The sequence below is a fragment of the Carassius gibelio genome, chromosome B23 (assembly GCF_023724105.1).
Source record: "Carassius gibelio isolate Cgi1373 ecotype wild population from Czech Republic chromosome B23, carGib1.2-hapl.c, whole genome shotgun sequence".
Classification (NCBI taxonomy): Eukaryota; Metazoa; Chordata; class Actinopteri; order Cypriniformes; family Cyprinidae; genus Carassius; species Carassius gibelio.
In genome coordinates this window covers 7,320,148-7,340,414 of record NC_068418.1, presented here as the reverse complement: position 1 = coordinate 7,340,414, position 20,267 = coordinate 7,320,148, and the positions used below count along the sequence as shown (strand labels likewise).

Here is a 20,267-nt window from a genome sequence, read left to right as displayed (position 1 = left end):
GTAGACGTGTAGCCTACTCTCAGCCACGGCAGCCAATCAGCACTCCAGATTAACACAGAGATGTCACTTTTCATGACGATAAATAAATTAAATTAAATTACCACTTTTACCTTAAAGGGGGGGGTGAAATGCTCGTTTTCACTCAATCTCCTGTTAATCTTGAGTATCTATAGAGTAGTACTGCATCCTTCATAACTCCAAAAAGTCTTTAGTTTTATTATATTCATAAGAGAAAGACAGTCTGTACCGATTTTTCCCGGAAAAACACGAGCGGCTGGAGGCGTGACGTGTGGGTGGAGCTAAAGAATCACGAGCGCAAGTAAACTTTTGCCTTGAGAGCGTTTGGAAGCTGTGACATTATTACCGTGAGGGAAAAAACATCATCCAAAACAAACCAGGGCTTACAGTCAGATTCAACTGTTTATTTATGATCCAGAATCAGATCCTGAGGCTGAAATTTAACAAGAGCAGCATCAGCAACGACATCTCTATGTGGTATGTACTGAAACTGTATATATTTGCTTAGCGGTTTTGGAAAATGACTAAGTTCCACTTTATGTCGTCTTTTTTTTTTTTTTTTAAGCTGTACATGTGGAAAGTGCAGTTTGATGACAACATCGCATGTTGTTTACTTGATGTGCTTACGCGCCGATAGCTAAGTTAACAACACAGAGATATTTGAAGCAGTTTTACTCACCGCCTGTGGTTCCAACACACGATCGTGACCCTTTTTCGTTGGGATTGAATCATCCTTAAGAAATAAACGATGTGCAAATCCGTCGTCAAACTGGGCCTTGTTTGTAAAACAAGCATCTTCGAAATGCAGGGAACAAACAAAAACACTTGAACAACTCCATTGATGCTCTGTAAAAATAAACTCCATCCACTGGTCCCTTAATGCTGTTTCTCTTTTGGTAATCTGTGCAGGGTTGTCTTGCCCTGGGAACCAAAAACACACTCATTTCGCGACGCTCTCGCTCTGATCAGTGAAGTCTGTTGTGTTCTCTGCTCTGCTATACGGGAGCGCGCGCTCTTCCGGCAGAAGTGCCTCAGGACCCATATAAGGAAATCCCGCTCCATCTAACGTCACACAGAGCCATACTCAAAAAAAACTTTCAGAAACTTGTGACAAACTGGAAGTAGTATTTTGGAACAAAAATATTCCTTCAAATGTACAACTTAATTTTTGAAACTTTGTCCATGTTTAGCATGGGAATCCAACTCTTTAACAGTGTAAAAAACTCAGTATGCATGAAATAGCATTTCACCCCCCCTTTAATGATATTCAGGTCGCTGTCGGTCGGGTCGTTTGAAATGAAAATGGCAATTGAACCTTTGTAATTTATATAGTACTAGACACATTTTTGAAATACATAGGCCTACACTTTATTGGCTGAATAACTGGTGAAGATGACGCACAAGCTCAGTCTGCAGGAAGAGATGGAGGCGGCAAAGAAAACTGCATGGGGAGCAGTGTAGCTGTTTTTGGTAAAGTTTTGTTTTATAGAAAACTCTTTTTAAAAGATTTTCGTTTTGTATGAATTGTATCTTAATTTTGATCAATGTTTTATGAATCAGTTGCCCGTAATTTAATAAATAAGAAGCAAATATATAGCCCAGACAATGTAATAAGGCGCCTGCACGATCACTTGCATTGCATGTAAACTAAACCAGCGTGTGCCTCAGATTTGAGAAATATGGGCAATATATTACAGAAAGCTTGAAATGTCTTCTTTTAAACGAAAATATTCAAACCAAAATAAATGAGCTACTCTCTGATGATGTAATAAATATGAAATGTGCATTCCTCTCTGGCATTAAAGGCGAGTCTGCAGCGTCAACTTCTTCTTTGCAGCGACACAGAAAACACCAGTTTATTACTGAACAATAAAATGACATATTTTCAAACCAGCAGGCCATTCTGGGTTGAGTGAGACCCCACGGGACGAGCAAACGGATCGGGATATTCAGAAATGCGCTCTCAGCTCACGGGCTCTGATCTGAACCATAGACTGGATCTGAACAAAACCCAGCCTCAATGACTGCTGACCTTGCAGAAACATAATAGACATAGCCAGACTAGAATATTTTAGTACAAATTATGAACTTATTGACGATTTTTTATAATTCTTGACAAAATCATAATATATTAAGGATTTTTTTTTTTTTTTTGGCCTAGTTAGTTTTGTCTATGTTCCTATGGCCCAATGACGTTACGATGAGCATTTACTGCTTTTTAAAAATGCTAATCTTCTAATCGCTGTGCCAAGAGAAATCTGAATCCCCCACCGAATCTAGCAGAGAAGGCGAGCGTGAACAGGAGCAAATTTCGGTAAGTATTCTTATTAATTATCTCCCTTGACTTCATGCCTCAACGTCCCCCGATTGCCTTATAGACAATAAAAGATTGCCTGTGAGCTTCTCCTCCTGTCCATAAGGTAATTTCTCTACTGTGCGATGGAGAGTCGCTGGTTATGACGCAATCGTTAGCCTATTTTTTTTTTTTTTTTTTTTACAAAAACTGCTTCTACAGGACCATAACGTAAGATACAATGTAATGGTGTCTTATTTCTTTAGAAATAATTAATGGACAAATGCTTCAGATGTAAAGTTATTCGCTGTCAAAGTGAAGCCAAAATGAATGGGAGTCAATGGAATGCTAACAGCAGGTGGGGGTCCGCTAGACAATGGCGGCGCCCTGGGGTGCTTCAAAAAAATATGCAACCCTGCTTATGATAGATGCAAGCTGTACTACAAACAAAAACACATCATCAACCTGACGCTCACCAGCGCCCTCCTCTGACATATCTATTCATATGATACTTCTATTATCTCTTCTATTTCAATTTAAATAAAAAGCGCGACAGAATAATAGTGCAATAATTCTCAATAGCTAAATGCCTGAAAAAGCTCACTGGACGTCAAGAAACGGCCTAAAAATCCTCTCTTGTATTTTCTTCAGAAACTTGTAGAACAGAATCCACGAAACTACGGATAGATACAATATATTTTTATAAGTACATTTGACATTAGACAGACCATATTATAAACATTGCACAAATATTACGAAGCAATTAAGAACTGAACCACGTCATTAAAGTTATGTCAGTTGTTCAATATAAAATATTAAATCTGTTAAATCCCTAAATTTTCATTTATGAGTTAAACGTTTTATACAAGCAAAACTCTGGAGCAGCACAAAAGCAAACAATACATATGTACAATTCAACCTAATTCAGAAACAAACCGGCCAACATTAAAACATCATCTCAAACTGACAGTCAGGAGGAGTTTAGAAGTAACTACCATCAGTGTGAGCTATAAACACAAAAAGTCATCACTGATTCATAAAGGCACCAGTCTGTAAGGCTCTAGTCACGAGCTGATCTGTTTTTAGCTTTTGAATTGAAGGGTTATTAAACTAACTGTGTGTCAAGCAAGTCCTTAATCATGATGAATACTACTATATAATGTTTTAACTTTAGATATTTTATAAAGCTCTGTTTAACACAATATAAAGAAGAAGCCTAAATACCTCAACAAAGTTGCAGCTAGTTGTGAAGAGTTAATGTTTTATATATATATGTGTGTGTGTGTGTGTGTGTATAGAGTAAATTGAGCACGACTGAGAGAAATGAAACTTTTAGAAATGAAATGACCTCAAAATATTTCATGTAGAGCCATTGGTTTGTTAGTTTCATGTGATAATCTTTTAAGTGCATGAGAAATAATGCTGTATGAGGTGATGAGAGCAGTTGAGATTGGTTCCCTTCAGTCCTGAGAGGAGCGACGTCAGGGTTTGTCCTCCTCGATGGTGAATCTTTCCATGGGTTGTTTGCCCAGGTTATAAATGTCCTCCAGCAGACTGCGTGGAGTCAGGATGTGCGTCGAGCCTACAGACGACAGAAAATACTTTATTTAAACCATTGCAAACCACAGGACGTATTAGAGAACCACGAGCACTTGTATGGACTCTTACCAATGATGACTTCACAGGATTTATTAGCATGCGTGACTTCATAAGCACAGCGCATCTCTGAGTAAGTGACCCCGCCCAGAACAAAGAGGATGAGCCGCGTGCCGCTCCGGAGATCATCCGGAGAACTGCCCTTGTGCTTCTGCCGCGCACTGAGAGAGAGACAGACCCCGTCATGAGAGGACACACTCAACCACAGGGGGCTTCAGACAACACTTCACACACACACACACACACACACACACACTACTGAGAGAGAGACAGACCCCGTCATGAGAGGACACACTCAACCACAGGGGGCTTCAGACAACACTTCACACACACACACACACACACACACACACACACTACTGAGAGAGAGACAGACCCCGTCATGAGAGGACACACTCAACCACAGGGGGCTTCAGACACACACACACACACACACACACACACTACTGAGAGAGAGACAGACCCCGTCATGAGAGGACACACTCAACCACAGGGGGCTTCAGACACACACACACACACACACACACTACTGAGAGAGAGACAGACCCCGTCATGAGAGGACACACTCAACCACAGGGGGCTTCAGACAACACTACACACACACACACACACACACACACACTACTGAGAGAGAGACAGACCCCGTCATGAGAGGACACACTCAACCACAGGGGGCTTCAGACACACACACACACACACACACACACACACACACAACTGAGAGAGAGACAGACCCCGTCATGAGAGGACACACTCAACCACAGGGGGCTTCAGACAACACTACACACACACACACACACACACACTACTGAGAGAGAGACAGACCCCGTCATGAGAGGACACACTCAACCACAGGGGGCTTCAGACACACACACACACACACACACACACACTACTGAGAGAGAGAAAGACCCCGTCATGAGAGGACACACTCAACCAGAGGGGGCTTCAGACACACACACACACACACACTACACACACACACACACACACACACTACTGAGAGAGAGACAGACCCCGTCATGAGAGGACACACTCAACCACAGGGGGCTTCAGACACACACACACACACACACACACACACTACTGAGAGAGAGACAGACCCCGTCATGAGAGGACACACTCAACCACAGGGGGCTTCAGACACACACACACACACACACACACACACACACACACACACACTACTGAGAGAGAGACAGACCCCGTCATGAGAGGACACACTCAACCACAGGGGGCTTCAGACAACACTTCACACACACACACACACACACACACACACACACACACACTACTGAGAGAGAGACAGACCCCGTCATGAGAGGACACACTCAACCACAGGGGGCTTCAGACACACACACACACACACACACACACTACTGAGAGAGAGACAGACCCCGTCATGAGAGGACACACTCAACCAGAGGGGGCTTCAGACACACACACACACACACTACACACACACACACACACTACTGAGAGAGAGACAGACCCCGTCATGAGACGACACACTCAACCACAGGGGGCTTCAGACACACACACACACACACACACACACACACACACACACACACACACACCTGTTCACACGTTTGGGATCATACATTTATAAAAGAGGTCTCTTTTGCTCATATATTTAATTATATTATATTAAATATATAATATAAAATAATATATAATATATATACAGAATTTTTATAACGAATAGAAATATTTGAATACCAATATTTGTAATCTTTTTAAAATCCATAATAAAAAAAGAACAAAGAAAACTGCTTAGCAATTAATCTCTGCATCTGAAAAATATTATATTAATCTGTCATTTTTGATCAATTTGAATAAAAGCTCAGATTAACATTATTAATTTCTTTCAATCAACCAATAAATCAATCTTTCGGACCCAAACCTTTGAACGGTACAGTATGATCTATCACATCAAGCAATGAGATCATCAGCAGGAAATGAGCAGGCTTTAAACCTTAGGTAGGCCCATGTTATTAAAATGAAGAAATAAACTTAATGCTGTATGTGCACACAGAAAACCCCCAAAGGGCTGATCTTCGCTCTCGTCTTACCTCACCACCCTGACAGCCAGAGGAATGAAGAGAGAGACACTCAACAGTTATGACGAAACATTGGGCATTTACAGTTCAAACTGATGGATGAGCTGACAAGAACGTATGCCACAGCTGCTGTTTACTGAATGTACAATATTTATTTAAGGGTGTCTCTTAAAGGAAATTAAGGTTATTAATTTGTTATGCAAGACACTAGTGAAGTGTGAGTGATTTGTGTGAATCAGTCTCTCCTGCCCTACCTTACAGCACGCGAGCCGTTCCACACAGACGGACATTCAGACTGATACGGCCATTCCTTGACCTCCAGCTTGTTCTCCACCACATCCTGCCATTCACGCACACACACACACACACAGAGAGAGAGAGAGAGAGAGGTTTAACTGACAAGCTGATTTATCAGTATGGAACATGACTCTCCTCTTTATTGGCTCTTCTAACTAATGACTAAAACATAATATGTGTTTAAATCCATTCAAAGTCATCGTGTCTCCTCAGAAGATTTGGTTTAAACCACTCGATTCATGCAAGTTTAAGTTTGAAACTTAAAGACGGTAGAATGGATTTTCAATGGAGGGACAGAAATCTCTCATGTTTCAAATATCTTCATTTGTGTTTCACAGAAGCAAGCCGTAGAGATTTGGTGCGACATGAGGATGAGTAAATAATGAGAGGATTATCATTTCACAGTTATATCACATCACAACTATGAGCTCGTTTACATATGACCAACGTGTAATATATTTTAAGTATTCAGCAACTTGATCTGCCCTATGCAGGGATACAAAGTCATTTACATATAGAAGACAAAGATACAGTAAAAAAAACAGATACATTAAAAAAAAACAGTCTACAGTTAAATAAGGGGCATTATAGAAGTTCATGGAATAAAAACGAATGCTATGCAAGTGTACAAAAGAAACTCATATTAATACTGTTCTCTTGGTGACTGCTGTGAACTGCCTGACCGAATTTGTGCAATTGAATGTTTCTTTTCACTGAAAGAAGAAAAAAAAACCTGCAAATCAACACATGAGTGTCTAAACCCAATGGTTTTACCAGTGCTATATATAGCGGACAAGAAAATAAGACATGACATTTGATAGTTTAGTCAGAACCCATGGTTTTTAAACAAGTTGGTGCTACAGTATCGAAACTTTGGTGCTTCTTCACTCAATAAACGCCCCTGAGTCAGTCTACAGGTGCTGGTCATTTAATTAGAATATCATCAAGATGTTGATTTCACTAATTTCATTCAAAAAGTGAAACTTGTACATTACATTAATTCATTACACACAGACTGATACATTTCAAATGTTTATTCATTTTAATTTTGATGATTATAACAGATAACTAAAAAAAAAAAAAATCCCAAATTCATTATCTCAAAAGATTTGAATATTGTGAAAAGGTTCAGCTAATTAACTCAAAACACCTGCAAAGGTCTTTAAATGTTCTCTCAGTCTAGTTCTGTAGGCTACACAATCATGGGGAAGGACTGCTGACTTGACAGTTGTCCAAAAGACGACCATTGACACCTTGCACAAGGAGGGCAAGACACAAAAGTTCATTGCAAAAGAGGCTGACTGTTCACAGAGCTCTGTGTCCAAGCACATTAATAGAGAGGCGAAGGGAAGGAAAAGATGTGATAGAAAAAAGTGTACAAGCAAGAGGGATAACCGCACCCTGGAGAGGATTGTGAAACAAAACCCATTCAAAAATGTGGGAGAGATTCACAAAGAGTGGACTGCAGCTGGAGTCAGTGCTTCAAGAACCACTACACACAGAAGCATCTCGCCTCGGCTAAAGACAAAAAGTACTGGACTGCTGCTGAGTGGTCCAAAGTTATGTTCTCTGATGAAAGTAAATTTAGCTTTTCCTTTGGAAGTCAGGTTCCCAGTGTCTGGAGGAAGAGAGGAGAGGAACACAATCCACGTTGCTTGAGGTCCAGTGTTAAGTTTCAACAGTCAGTGATGGTTTGGGGTACCACACAGCCGTATTCCAGGAAGTTTAAGATGTAAAGCAGAGATTCACCATGTTTCGGAGATGTCCTATGTATCTAATTTGGATATTCAGAGGCGCCGTAGTGCACGTGATTATGTCATCGCATTTTGACAACATTGGTTCGTCAGAAGAAACCAATGCTTTCGTTCCTCTGAGCCAAACAGAAATGATTGTTGACTCGTAGTCCCACCCCCGAGCACAGATTGGTTCAAACTGTACCATATTCAACCAATAAGTAGTCACTTGAACTACTACTTAACATATTCCTTTTAAAATATGAACGAACACAAAGTGAAAGTGAAGTCTGTCGCGAGTGCATGGATACGAACACAAACTAACACATTTGCATGAGAAAACGCTCTGAAAAAGCACAAAAAAAAACACGGCTGAGAAATTTGAAATAAAACAAATCAAAACCAAGGATGAAACAATGGTACATATCTGATAAAGCACTTGGATTTCTAAATTGGTTCACTAGGCGATTCTGACGCAGAATACAGGTAGCGGATCGATAAATTATAATATGATTATATGATAAATGATTAAACAATTATATAAATATTTGGTTCAAAAAGTTTGCATCATTTTTTTCTGTTGCACTCTGAAAGTTTCTCACTCGTTTTGTGTAGTTTGTGAATCATTTGCTCTGTTTTTGCAGTGTATTGTTGAAGACAATTTGGAAAGTCATGGCCTAATGGTTAGAGAGTCGGACTCCCAATCGAGAAATGCAGAGCACAAATTCTGAGTATGGGTCACCATACTTGGCTGAATGTCACGTCACTTTCAATTGTTTTTACTACTGTTTATGCTGCATAGTTTGTGTTTATTGTTCATTCTCACACTGAACATTTATTTCTCAGAAGAAGAAAAAAATTGTTTTGTTTGGTTTTGTTATCAAATAACACTCTTTCCATTTTCTTTACTCATTAAAATGTTTTTGGACACATCTCTATTGTTAGTTTTAGAAATAGGCCTGTTTATTACTTAAAAACGCAGATAACAATATTGTAATAAATGGCTAGAATTTGCTTGGGGGATGCTATACCTAAACAAAATTTTATTTGAAAGTGTAAAACACCCAGACACAACTTTCTAAAGAAAAATATCCAAACTTTAGGAGTTTCTGTTTGAGTACACAGTAAAAAAACACCCAACCGTTGCTTGCATTTTTCTTAAAATTCTGTAATTTCATTCATTCTTTGAGAAAACAAAAGTAAAATAGAGACTTAAAATTAGTTAACTTAAACTGTAAGTCCTCCTGTTTACAATGGTATATGGCACTTGATGCTGACTGCTAGAATAGGTCTGAAAAACAAAGAAAAGTGCTGGTGTGTCAGGCGCCCCAAACATGTTCTAGGTCTTTAAGGTTTAAGGACCATGGTATGCCTGTTCTTAACTGGCCAGCAAACTCGCCTGACCTTAACCCCACAGAAAATCTATAGGGTATTGGGAAGAGGAAGATGCGATATGCCAGACCCAAGAATGCAGAAGAGCTGAAGGCCACTATCAGAGCAACCTGGGCTCTCATAACACCTGAGCAGAGCCACAGACTGATCGACTCCATCCCACGCCGCATTGATGCAGTCATTCAGGCAGAAGGAGCCACAACTAAGTATTGAGTGCTGTACATGCTCATACTTTTCATGTTCTTACTTTTCAGTTGGCCAAGATTTCTAAAAATTAGGGATGCACCGAAATTTCGGCCACCGAAAATTTTCGGCCGAAAATGGCCTTTTCGGTTTTCGGCCGATAGACTTTTATCACCGAAACAACACGGCCGAAATGTTGTGATGACGCTAACAGAAACCGCGACCTGCACGTGCACCTGCATAGCAAAGACCACGAGCTCCACGCGACATTCACTTAACACCAGTGAGAACATTCTCGTATTCTTCGTATTCCTTTATTCGCAGCACTAAAACGTCTCCTAACAAAGAGATTAAGACGGACCACGAAGTAAAAACAAAGAAAAGTACAGTCTTATAGAGTCTGTTAGCACACGTCTCGCTGAGATCTTTTCGGATCCTCTGCACTTCATCGCGAATGTGCTTGATCCGCGTTATAAAGACAATTACTTGGATGCAGAAATAAGGCAGCGCGCACGAGAAATGATCCAGGCCGCGCTGGATGCGGAGAACCCGCGTGGAGACGGAGAAGCGCCAAGCGCAGGAGACAGACCAGAGCGCAGAAAAGACTCGTTTCTGCACCAGATGAGTGGCATGCACCATCGTTGTCTGATATGTTCAGTGGAATTCTGCAAGAAAGTGCCTCAAATAATAATAATAGGTTGGCTATTTTGTTCTTAGGCTACTATACACACACACACACACACAAACATATATACATACATAATATCAGATTGTAGCCATATTTATGCTAGATTTTCTGCTAGATTTCTGCTTTAATTTGATAAAAATGTTTATTTATGCCCTGGCCCTATTTAAATACACTCTCTCAAATATTTCTCAAATGTCAGGCAGAAGACAAGCTCAACTGCTCAACAGCTAGATGGTTATCTGTCTGAAGTCCCCATCCGCAGAAGTGATAACAGTCTTGCCTACTGGAGAAGTAATGCACTTTCTAGTCCTACAGAGAAAAATTTCAAATGCACTTCACCTAAATGCACTTTGTTTTTATGAGAGAACTGTTCCTTTTAAAACCTTTCTGCAGGCCAGTAGGCCTGTACATTATTATTAAATATACACATGAGTGGGATACATTTTTAGTTTGAATTTTATTTTCTACTGTGCATTGTTGCAATGTGCTTAATAAATATTTGCATCATTTGTAATTATGGATTTTTATGTTTTTTTTTTTAATAAGTTATGTAATTGTAATTATTTTTGAAACTTTAATATTAATTTATGCAATTGCAATGTCTTAATTTTAGTAAAGTTAGTACACGGTCATAGCAATAAATGCAACGGTACTAATAATTGGCATATTTTCTTTCGGTGTTTCGGTTTTGGTTTTCGGCCTTGGTTTTCTCTTTTTCGGTTTTCGGTTTCGGCCAAAAATTTTCATTTCGGTGCATCCCTACTAAAAATCCTTTCTTTGTGTTGGTCTTAAGTTATATTCTAATTTTCTGAGATAATGAATTTGGGATTTTCCTTAGTGGTCAGTTATAATCATCAAAATTAAAAGAAATATAATAAATATAATAGTCTGTGTGTAAAGAATGAATATAATATACGTAATATAAGTTTCACTTTTTGAATGGAATTAGTGAAATAAATCAAGTTTTGATGATATTCTAATTGTATGACCAGCACCTGTAGTATGGCCTATCTACTTATAACTACCCTAACTACTTATACACTTTTACACATTTGTTTTTGTGAAAAGTGTGTTCATCCCATAGGCGTAATGGTTTTTATTCTGTACAAACTGTATATTCTATGGCCCTACACCAACCCTACACCAACCCTAACCCTCACAGGAAACTTTGTGCAGTTTTACTTTCTCAAAAAAAAAAAAAAAAATACCTGTGTCATACCCATGTCATTATACAGAGCTGTGTCCTGATATGTCACAAGAACAAGAGCACACGCGCACACACACAACCATTCACAAGGTTCTGGGCTCAGTAAGGTCTTTTTTTTAATGCTGAAAATTCAGCTTTGCACCATAGAAATAAATTACATTTTAAACAAACAAACAAACCACTCAGATATGAAAAAAAAAATAATTAATTGCTGAGCGCTACATGTTTGTCTAACAGTGCTTTAGACACAGTTTGGTAACTGACGTTTAGGATTAAGTGTCACTCACCTCCATTATATCTTTAATGATAGGTGTCCAGCGAGACACTTTGTAAGTCTCTTCATCTGACCGGTCTCTCCGAGATTGTTTACGAAAAGAGAACATGCTCGGCTGTTATGAAGAGAGATGGAGGTAAAGTCCCTGTTAAACAGCATTTGTATTTCACACATCTAATCAGAAATGTCAAAACTTGATACTCTTAAATAAATAGTAAATTTATCCTTTACTGTGGTTTAGAAAATGCCATTGAGTGTCAGGAAATGTTGGTATGGATGCCAAATACATTTCAAACTACAAAACTGTAATTTAAAACGCATCAGAACCAAATAATAAGTCACCAGTATGAGTGAATTATGAAATATCAGTAGGAAAAGAAGGAGTGCCAGAGGAGACAGAAAGCATCCGCCGGCTCACCGTGGATAGAATGGGAACTCCCAGATGTTCCCAGTTCAGAATATACCCTTTCTCATCCTCAATTTTCACATGCTGAATCAGTTTATTCAGGTTCTCTGCTGTCGTACCTGTTCATCACACACAAACACACATTCAGCTGCACTCACCCAGCAGGAAAACACACTGCCATTCAAAAGTTTGCGATGAGTAATATTTTAAATGTTTTTTTTAATGGAGTCTCTCCTGCTCATCAAGGTTATATTTATTTAATAAAAATAGACGAATGTTAGACGACTCTCAAAACAGCCTGTTTTTTCTAAGATTCTGGAGAAGGTAGTTTTTATTCAAATACAATCATTTTTAAGAAAATAATAACATTTTTGAAGTTTTTTTCAATCTGGGTTTAGGGCAAAACATAGCACAGAATCAACCCTTTTAAGGGTTTAAAATAATATACTATTAAATGCTGATCTTGGGACCTTGTAGATCCTTAATGTTATTGGACCAGAGTGCATCCTTCGACACCGTTGATCATAATATTTTGGTTTCTCGACTGGAAAACCATGTTGGAATAGCTCTTAAATGGTTTAAGTCATATCTAGCAGATAGAAGTTTCACTGTAAAATTGGGTGAATGTATGTCAGCATCAGCTACACTAGTGTGGAGTCCCTCAAGGATCTATTGTTGCCCCCCTTCTGTTGTCACTGTACCTTCTCCCTTTAGGAACTATACTTAGGAAACATGGAGTTTCATTAAATTTTTATGCCGATGATATGCAAATTTTTCTGCCACTTCAAAAAGACAATGGGTCTGGTATGAGCTTTTAAATTTTTACAATTTTATAAAAATAAAATGGAGATTACGTTTTTTGGGGGGGCCCAGTCAGCAATCAATCTACTGTCAATTATATTCTTAGCTCCGTGGCTAAACATAATAAAGCAGTGGTGAAAAATGTACTTTTTGACTCAGAATTCAAATTTGCCAAGAAATTACATTTTGTGGTAAAATCTTGCTTTTTTTTAATTTGAGACTTCTAGCAAAAACATAGCCTTTTCTCTCTTGAAAAGACCTTTATTTTTTCATGCTTAGACTATTGTAATTCTCTCTGTATGGGAGTTGGCCAGAAAGCCCGGGCATGTCTACAGCCAGTTCAAAATGCAGCAGCAAAATTGCTGACCAGCACTCGAAAGTGTAATCATATTAACCCTATCTTTTCTCCTCTTAAATCATTGCCGGTCCATCTCCGAATTGAACATAACATTTTTAGTGTGTGTTTTTAAATCTCTGAATTGGTTGGCACCAACATATCTGAAGGTACTGAACCAGTATTCCTCTGTTAGTCCCCTGAGATCATCTGACCAGCTATTTTTAGTGGTTTTAGCTATTATTTTAGCTATTTTCATGATTTTTCTTTTATGCCAAAAATCATTAGGATATTAAGTAAAGATATTTTGTAAATTTCATACAATAAATTAATCTAAACCAAATTTTTGATTAGTAAAATCTCAATGCTGAGAACTTAATTTGAACAACTTTAACCTGTTAACTGTCACCCGTCCACCCTGTGGGACGCCTACATTTACTTCACTATATTACAATTACATCTAATGTAATCTTGACAAACTATATATCGTTGGAAAGGTCTAAGACTCCTAAATATATATTTTACAAATACTTTTTGTTAAAAATTATGTAGGAAAAGTAATCGATTAATGTATGACAAGAGTGCACCCTCAAAAATCTAAATTATAACTGGAGGTTTGACCTTTGTTTAAAAAAAAAAGACTTCTTTGTTGCCTTTTTCTCTATCACATTTTAGAAATCATCAGAAATTATACATCGACTGAAAACGTAAAATCTCAAAATTCATCCTTTAAAACCCATTTTAAAATCAGACATTGCATTACCATGAAAATGGTACATCAATATCATGTTACAAAATATTTTCATTCATGAATTATACAAATTTAAGTTTGGATTGTGCACTACAAAGTCAATGTTCAAAAATGTGAGTGACAGTTAAGGGGTTAAAGGCAATTTTCCCAATACTTTTGTAATCTTTTTCTATTTTCAAATAGCTGGATCTCAGCCAAATATTGTACTATCCTGAAAAACCATAGATCAATTGAAAGCTTATTTATTCAGCCTTCAGATGACATATAAATCTTAATTTCAAATTGACTGGTTTTGTGGTACAGGGTCACACATGTCACAGTTGAGCTTTCGGGTGTCCCGAGTTCGAATCCTGCCTTGTGGATTTTACTGATCCCAAACATTTGAAAGGCAGTGTACTAAGCTTGACAGTTTCCCAATCACTACATGTCAAGAACAGAATAATGCCCACCGTTCAGACTGAAGATGTAGAGAAGAACGGCCCGGATCTTATCAGTGGTGTCATGTGGGTGCAACAGCACAGGAAGTAACGTCCTCATGGGGTCCTTGACCTTCTGTCCTTCAGCATCTGCACCCACAGCCAGATCCTACAAGCAAAGCACAAAAAGACCATGTGAGACACACTAGAGGTCTGCATTCCCATGGCTCTCCTGCGGGACCCAACCAGATTTTTTGCACTGCGTATATTTACATATACATATATTATAAGTTGTCAATGAGAGACAGACCAGAATAAGGATAGAGCGACGTGTCCTGTCCTTGAAGGATGTTCAACTCTGTTTTGTTTATATTTTTCTTAGCCTATAATATTAAATGAAATATGTCGCATTTATTTTTCACTGCAACACTTTTCCTGCGGTGTTAAAAACTTCAAAGGAATTTAGTATTTTGACAAGACGGATAAAAATAGCTAATAGGCTATTTTTGTACAACCTACATTTTTTCTTTCTGCAACACTTTCTCCTATTGTGTTGAAAAGGTTAAACGAATTGTATCCTGACAAGACAATAAAAATAAGAAATACAATTTCTGATTTTTAACATTTTCATCTTCTCTGACACTTTTTTTTTTACCCCACTGTGTTGCATACAATATTAAACAATGTTTGTGTCTTAAGATAATTCATATAAATTAAAGTCAAAGTCAATAAAATCAAGACTTCAGACAAGACGAATAAAACAACAAGTTTGTGCAGACTACACTTTTATTTGTTAGCCTATCTTTCTTTCAGCAGCGGAAATTTAAATGTGAGACTCTGGAAACGAGATCTAAATTTATCGGGAACTTTTGCATCGTTGAAGAAAATTATTCTAAGTGGAGAGCGAGTGAATAAAGAGTGAATATATAGCAGGAGCGGGTAGGTGCAGAATATAACCTTGTGGGAGCAGGGCTGAAAAAAAATAGTCTTAGACTTTCACTCAAGGCATCATTAAGCTTTACCTGCTCGGCTTTGCAGAGTTTTTCCACATTCTTCTGGTAATGATTCATCAGATCCTCAGCTAAACTTAAGTGGACAGTTTTCTGAGGGAGAGAAATGGGAACATTAAACTCTAAGAGAGAGTATTAGGCAGCCTCCACCACCGCTGCTGAACATATACGTAGTATGAATGTGATCTTCACAGTCACAGCCATCACGTGAGAGACATGAGTACCTGAGTCATCTGCTTGCGGAAGCCTGGCATCTTCTTCATGAGCTGCGATAGGCCTCCGATTGAGATCTGCCAATGACACGGGCATCTATGACATACTCACATGAGGGAATCTGCAGCTGGACACTACTCTTATTGTTTGGAGGAATAATTCATAGTACAAATACACTGTACCTTCTCATCGGCCTGTTTCCTCTCACCTCTGCTGGCAGAGATTTCCTTCACTAGTTTGGGGATTTGCCTTTGGAATAAATAAATACAATAGTGCTGGTTACATTAACAAGTATATTTATGACAGTAATAGGTTTTGTGTCTGACACTGGCTAAAGCAATCCCATAATGTACTGCAATAAGCTCCAAGGAGGAGGAAGGAGTCTGGGATCAGGGTGAATTATTATTATTTATTTATTACTATAAATAACAATAAAAATGAGAATGTGTTAATTAATAACAGCTTTCGAAAAAATATAACATTAAATGTATTTCACACAAACATTTAGGCTACAACAGCCCAAAATAAACGAAACCAAACTGCTCACTCCTCCCAGTGACCGCGTGTCAGACGGTGGAGACTGAACTCACCCAGTGACCTCAGCAATGTGCATGTGACGCAGCTTGACCCATAATTCATCCTCTTCATTCAGTAAAGCTTCTTTCTTACAGCCATCCTTTAACTTATACCTGAGAGAAGACGCACAGAAAAACACAAACACACAGGAGAATTAGAATAAGAGCAAGGATTCCTGTTTAAGTAAATAGAAATCAAGGGATTAGGCTGAATAAGGTTGTGGTGTCATACTCATAGATGTTGTCCTTTATTGGTATGAGATCATAAGCCATGGCCTGGTAGGTGAGCTCGTGAAGAATAGGGCTAACAGGGTCCAGCGCACGATCGACGATCAGAAGCTGAGCCGGCGTTTTATCCTGAATGTGAAGAGAAAGTACTGATGAGGCAGTTTGTGCAAGCAGAAATATCCCTTATCGGATAAAGAGCAAGATTACAAACTTCACAGACTACAGAGCAAGCTTCAGGGAGAACGCGATCTTATTCACCAATACTACCAGGGCTTTCCTACAAAACTTGGGCTTATACAGTCACCAGTTATTTTCCTGAATCAGTTCAATCTTTTCCAATGAATCTGTTTCAGAAAGGATTGTCATCAATCCTCAAAAATGTTCATGGAATTTCAAGTGTATATGAACGCATAAGATTCCCCGAATTACATTCATTGATATAACTAACTCAATAAATACCAGAAATTATGGTGATATACGTTTAAGCCCATATCATCTATCCCTAGCTCTAATCTAACCATATATCAATCAGTTACACTGTAATGCTCACCTTTTTCTTTGAATTCTCATCTAACTCATAATGTCGTGCCAGTTTATTATCCACAAGTTCAGCCAACTTCTTTCCATAATTAAGATTCGGATCCCTACATGGAACAGAAAATTCATTACAGAAAGGTAGATTAAACATCCATTCGAGCACCAGGTGTAGTCTGAGCACTGTACTTCTTGAATCTGACTCCAGGATACTCGTCCAGCGCGGCACAGAGCGTTACGATCTGATCCGCTATCATCTCCAGCGTCTGATCGCGGTCCTGACTGTTCGGAGAGTAGATGCTCTTGAAGGCCTCTGCGTTATCACAGCTGAACACCTGCACAGCTCACCCATACAACACACACACAGTCATGAACAACACAGCTCTCAGCCATTACAGGCGAATGAATCTCCAGACACACTCACCTGTGCTTCCAGAGGGAGAAACGAGATGTTGATCTCTTTACACACCCGAATGTGCTTGGCACAGTTCTTCTTCATCTTGTCGAAGAGATCATCAGGACAGTCTGTGGACATTTAGATAGAAAAGTAATAAAAACATCACTCTTGCTGAAAATAACACTGTGCTGTCAAACGATTAATCGCATCCAAAAGAAATGCTTTCGTTTACATAATATGTGTATGTACTGTATATAAATATATAAATACACATGCATGTATATATTTAATAAAAATATGTTTAGAAATATATATATATTTCATGTAAATTACAGGAATATAAATACATGTAAATATATACTGTATGTGGGTGTATTTATATACAGTTCACACACACACATTATGTAATCAAACCTTTTATTTCAGATGTGATTAACTGCGATTCATCGTTTGACAGCACTAACACAATTCTGAGATACTCGTATCTGTGAACTCACAGTCGGTGAAGAAGACATAGGCAGCTTTGTATTTGGGTTTCGTTTTGAAGTCATTGATAAATGCATCGATACACTGCAGATATAAAGCATCCGGGTCACTCACAGATCAGCACAGTCAAGTACGTGACATTACTATTTGTGTCAGCTGAGCTCTGACCTCAGCAGTGGGTCTCATGAAATAGATGGCCTTCATCTCTAGAACTGGCTCTCTGTTTTTGTGCAGGTCCTCCACAACTGTGAACGAGAGAGTAACACGTTATGACAATAACCCCCCGTCCAGCACATGTCTATTCTTTTGCTCGATGTGGAGGAAACCGAAAGCTTCCCTTCTGGAAAACAAAGGGAAAGGAAGAGCGTCCGACTCTCGCAACAGAATGAAGTTCAAGCACTGAATCAGCAGACGGCTGGATTTCTGTCTGGCGCACATGATACACAACAGAACTATAACGTACTTGTGATGCCCTCCGACATGAGGTCGGACATTTTGCAGCAGGAGGAGAGGAGGCGCGTGGTGAACTGGTCCAGAATGAGGATCTGCGAGGACAGGTTTGACATGTGAAACAGTCATTGTATTGTATGTGAATAATCTACTGCTTTCAATTACACTTTTCTTTTCAGATTAAAATAGCCTTCATTATAACAAATGTCCAAAGGGTCAATCAGTGTAATGGTTACGTCAGTATCATGTTTTTAAGGACATTGATGCATAACTACAAACAATCAACCCTAAACCAAACCCTGACACTAACCCTATAATAAGTACGTGTTGGTAATTAATAATATTAAATTAATTAGCTGTGTAAGTACAGTGTAACAGTGTGAGATGTGGAGTCTGATTTGTGAGTTCTTACGAACCGGTTCTTTCTAATGAATTTGTCAAAATAAATGAAAAAAAAAAATACCATAAAGTATTAGCAGGGATAGTATGGTTTGATTAGTATATAGTAAAGTGAATGTGGTGACGGTGACCTTCTCAGCCTGTGTTTAGCAAACAGAGGGAGTCCAATCAGCCCTCAGTGCCACAGATGTGCAACATTTACACAGAAAACATTCAAACTGACCTTCCATACTTCTGACTTTCTGCAGTCGGCAATGAGGGTGTCCTTGATTCCTGTGATGACGAATAAAGGGATCTGTTAGTTGTGCCAATGAATCAGTTTTGCTGATGCAACAGGAAACTGAAAATCCCCCCCAAAAATTATAAGAAGCTTTACTTTCGGTTTAGAGTTTGTTCTGCTTGAAGAGTGCACAGACATGTAAATAAATAAATACATAAAACCACTTCGAAATATTATAAATAAGCATGTGTGTAAAATACTATTTTTTTATTTTATGTAGATCTGGAACTGTGGATGTCCCCTATTCTGAGTTATATGGAAGTCATATATAAATAAAATAAACATTTTAAATGATTTGAGCCATATCACAGTGTTGGGAATTTGCTGAGGCCCCCCTAGAATCACTGCAGTAGGAGTATAGATATGTGCAAGTGCATATAACCATTTATAATACTTTTTAAAAAAACAGACACATATACAACATTATCATCAGCTTATAATTACGTTTGAATCCATATCTTAAACGTTGAAAAATTACTTTGTGTGTGTGTGTGTTGTTATGGCCAGTTGTCATCAAGTGTTGTGAACATAAATGCCAGATTGCCAGTCCATAACTCTGCCGACCGGAAGTCATTAAAGTTCACAGAATGGAACACGCGCGCGTGAGAACTAAAGTTCCATTATGACGTCTCCAAAAATGAGAGGTTACAGAACCCTGCAGCTACTGACCCTTTCCCCGTTACAAACGGAAACCCCCGGAGCAGGACTGGACTGGCTAACGTTAGCACAGCAGCTAACGGAAACTGTGACTCAATGACACACGCGAGAAATTTACTGAGGCAAACATAGCGCAAAAAATAAAACGGGACCCAATCCATATTGCAGCTTGTCTCCACTGGCACCAAAACGACGCCTAAACAACTTCATTAAACGACTGAAACTCTCTCAGCATAACCCCATCTCTTTAAACTTCTGACAGCTCTTCCACTGAGCTGAACTCTTATAAATAACGATGTATGTAAGAGGTCTGTGGAAAAATCACCTGATTACTCAATGCACTTACTTTGCCAAACAATTTTTTTCAAGCCGTGATCTGCTCCAGTTGCCATCTTGAGTTGAGGCGAAACAAGTCTACGGCGCGCCTCCGTCATCTGGGAGGGGTGAGGGAAAGCGCGTGCACGTGTGGAGAGTTTTGCCAGAAGAAGATATGTGCAGATTTATAAATGCATATCAAGCATATATC

General features: G+C 38.8%; 1 protein-coding gene across 1 annotated transcript; it reads right to left on the bottom strand.

The window, feature by feature from the left end:
• Positions 1-2,995: 2,995 nt before the first annotated feature.
• Positions 2,996-20,207, bottom strand: stxbp3 (syntaxin binding protein 3). The gene is made up of 19 exons (XM_052594704.1): positions 20,088-20,207; positions 19,028-19,077; positions 18,419-18,500; positions 18,124-18,200; positions 17,967-18,039; positions 17,497-17,597; positions 17,262-17,407; positions 17,089-17,182; positions 16,543-16,667; positions 16,326-16,424; positions 15,918-15,984; positions 15,747-15,812; positions 15,535-15,615; positions 14,546-14,681; positions 12,223-12,329; positions 11,818-11,919; positions 6,285-6,370; positions 3,980-4,128; positions 2,996-3,893 (listed from the first exon to the last, which is right to left on the bottom strand). Exons 1-19 carry the CDS (start codon positions 20,173-20,175, stop codon positions 3,793-3,795), a joined length of 1,830 nt encoding a protein of 609 aa, XP_052450664.1. The 5' UTR covers positions 20,176-20,207; the 3' UTR covers positions 2,996-3,792.
• Between the last annotated feature and the right edge of the window lie 60 nt (positions 20,208-20,267).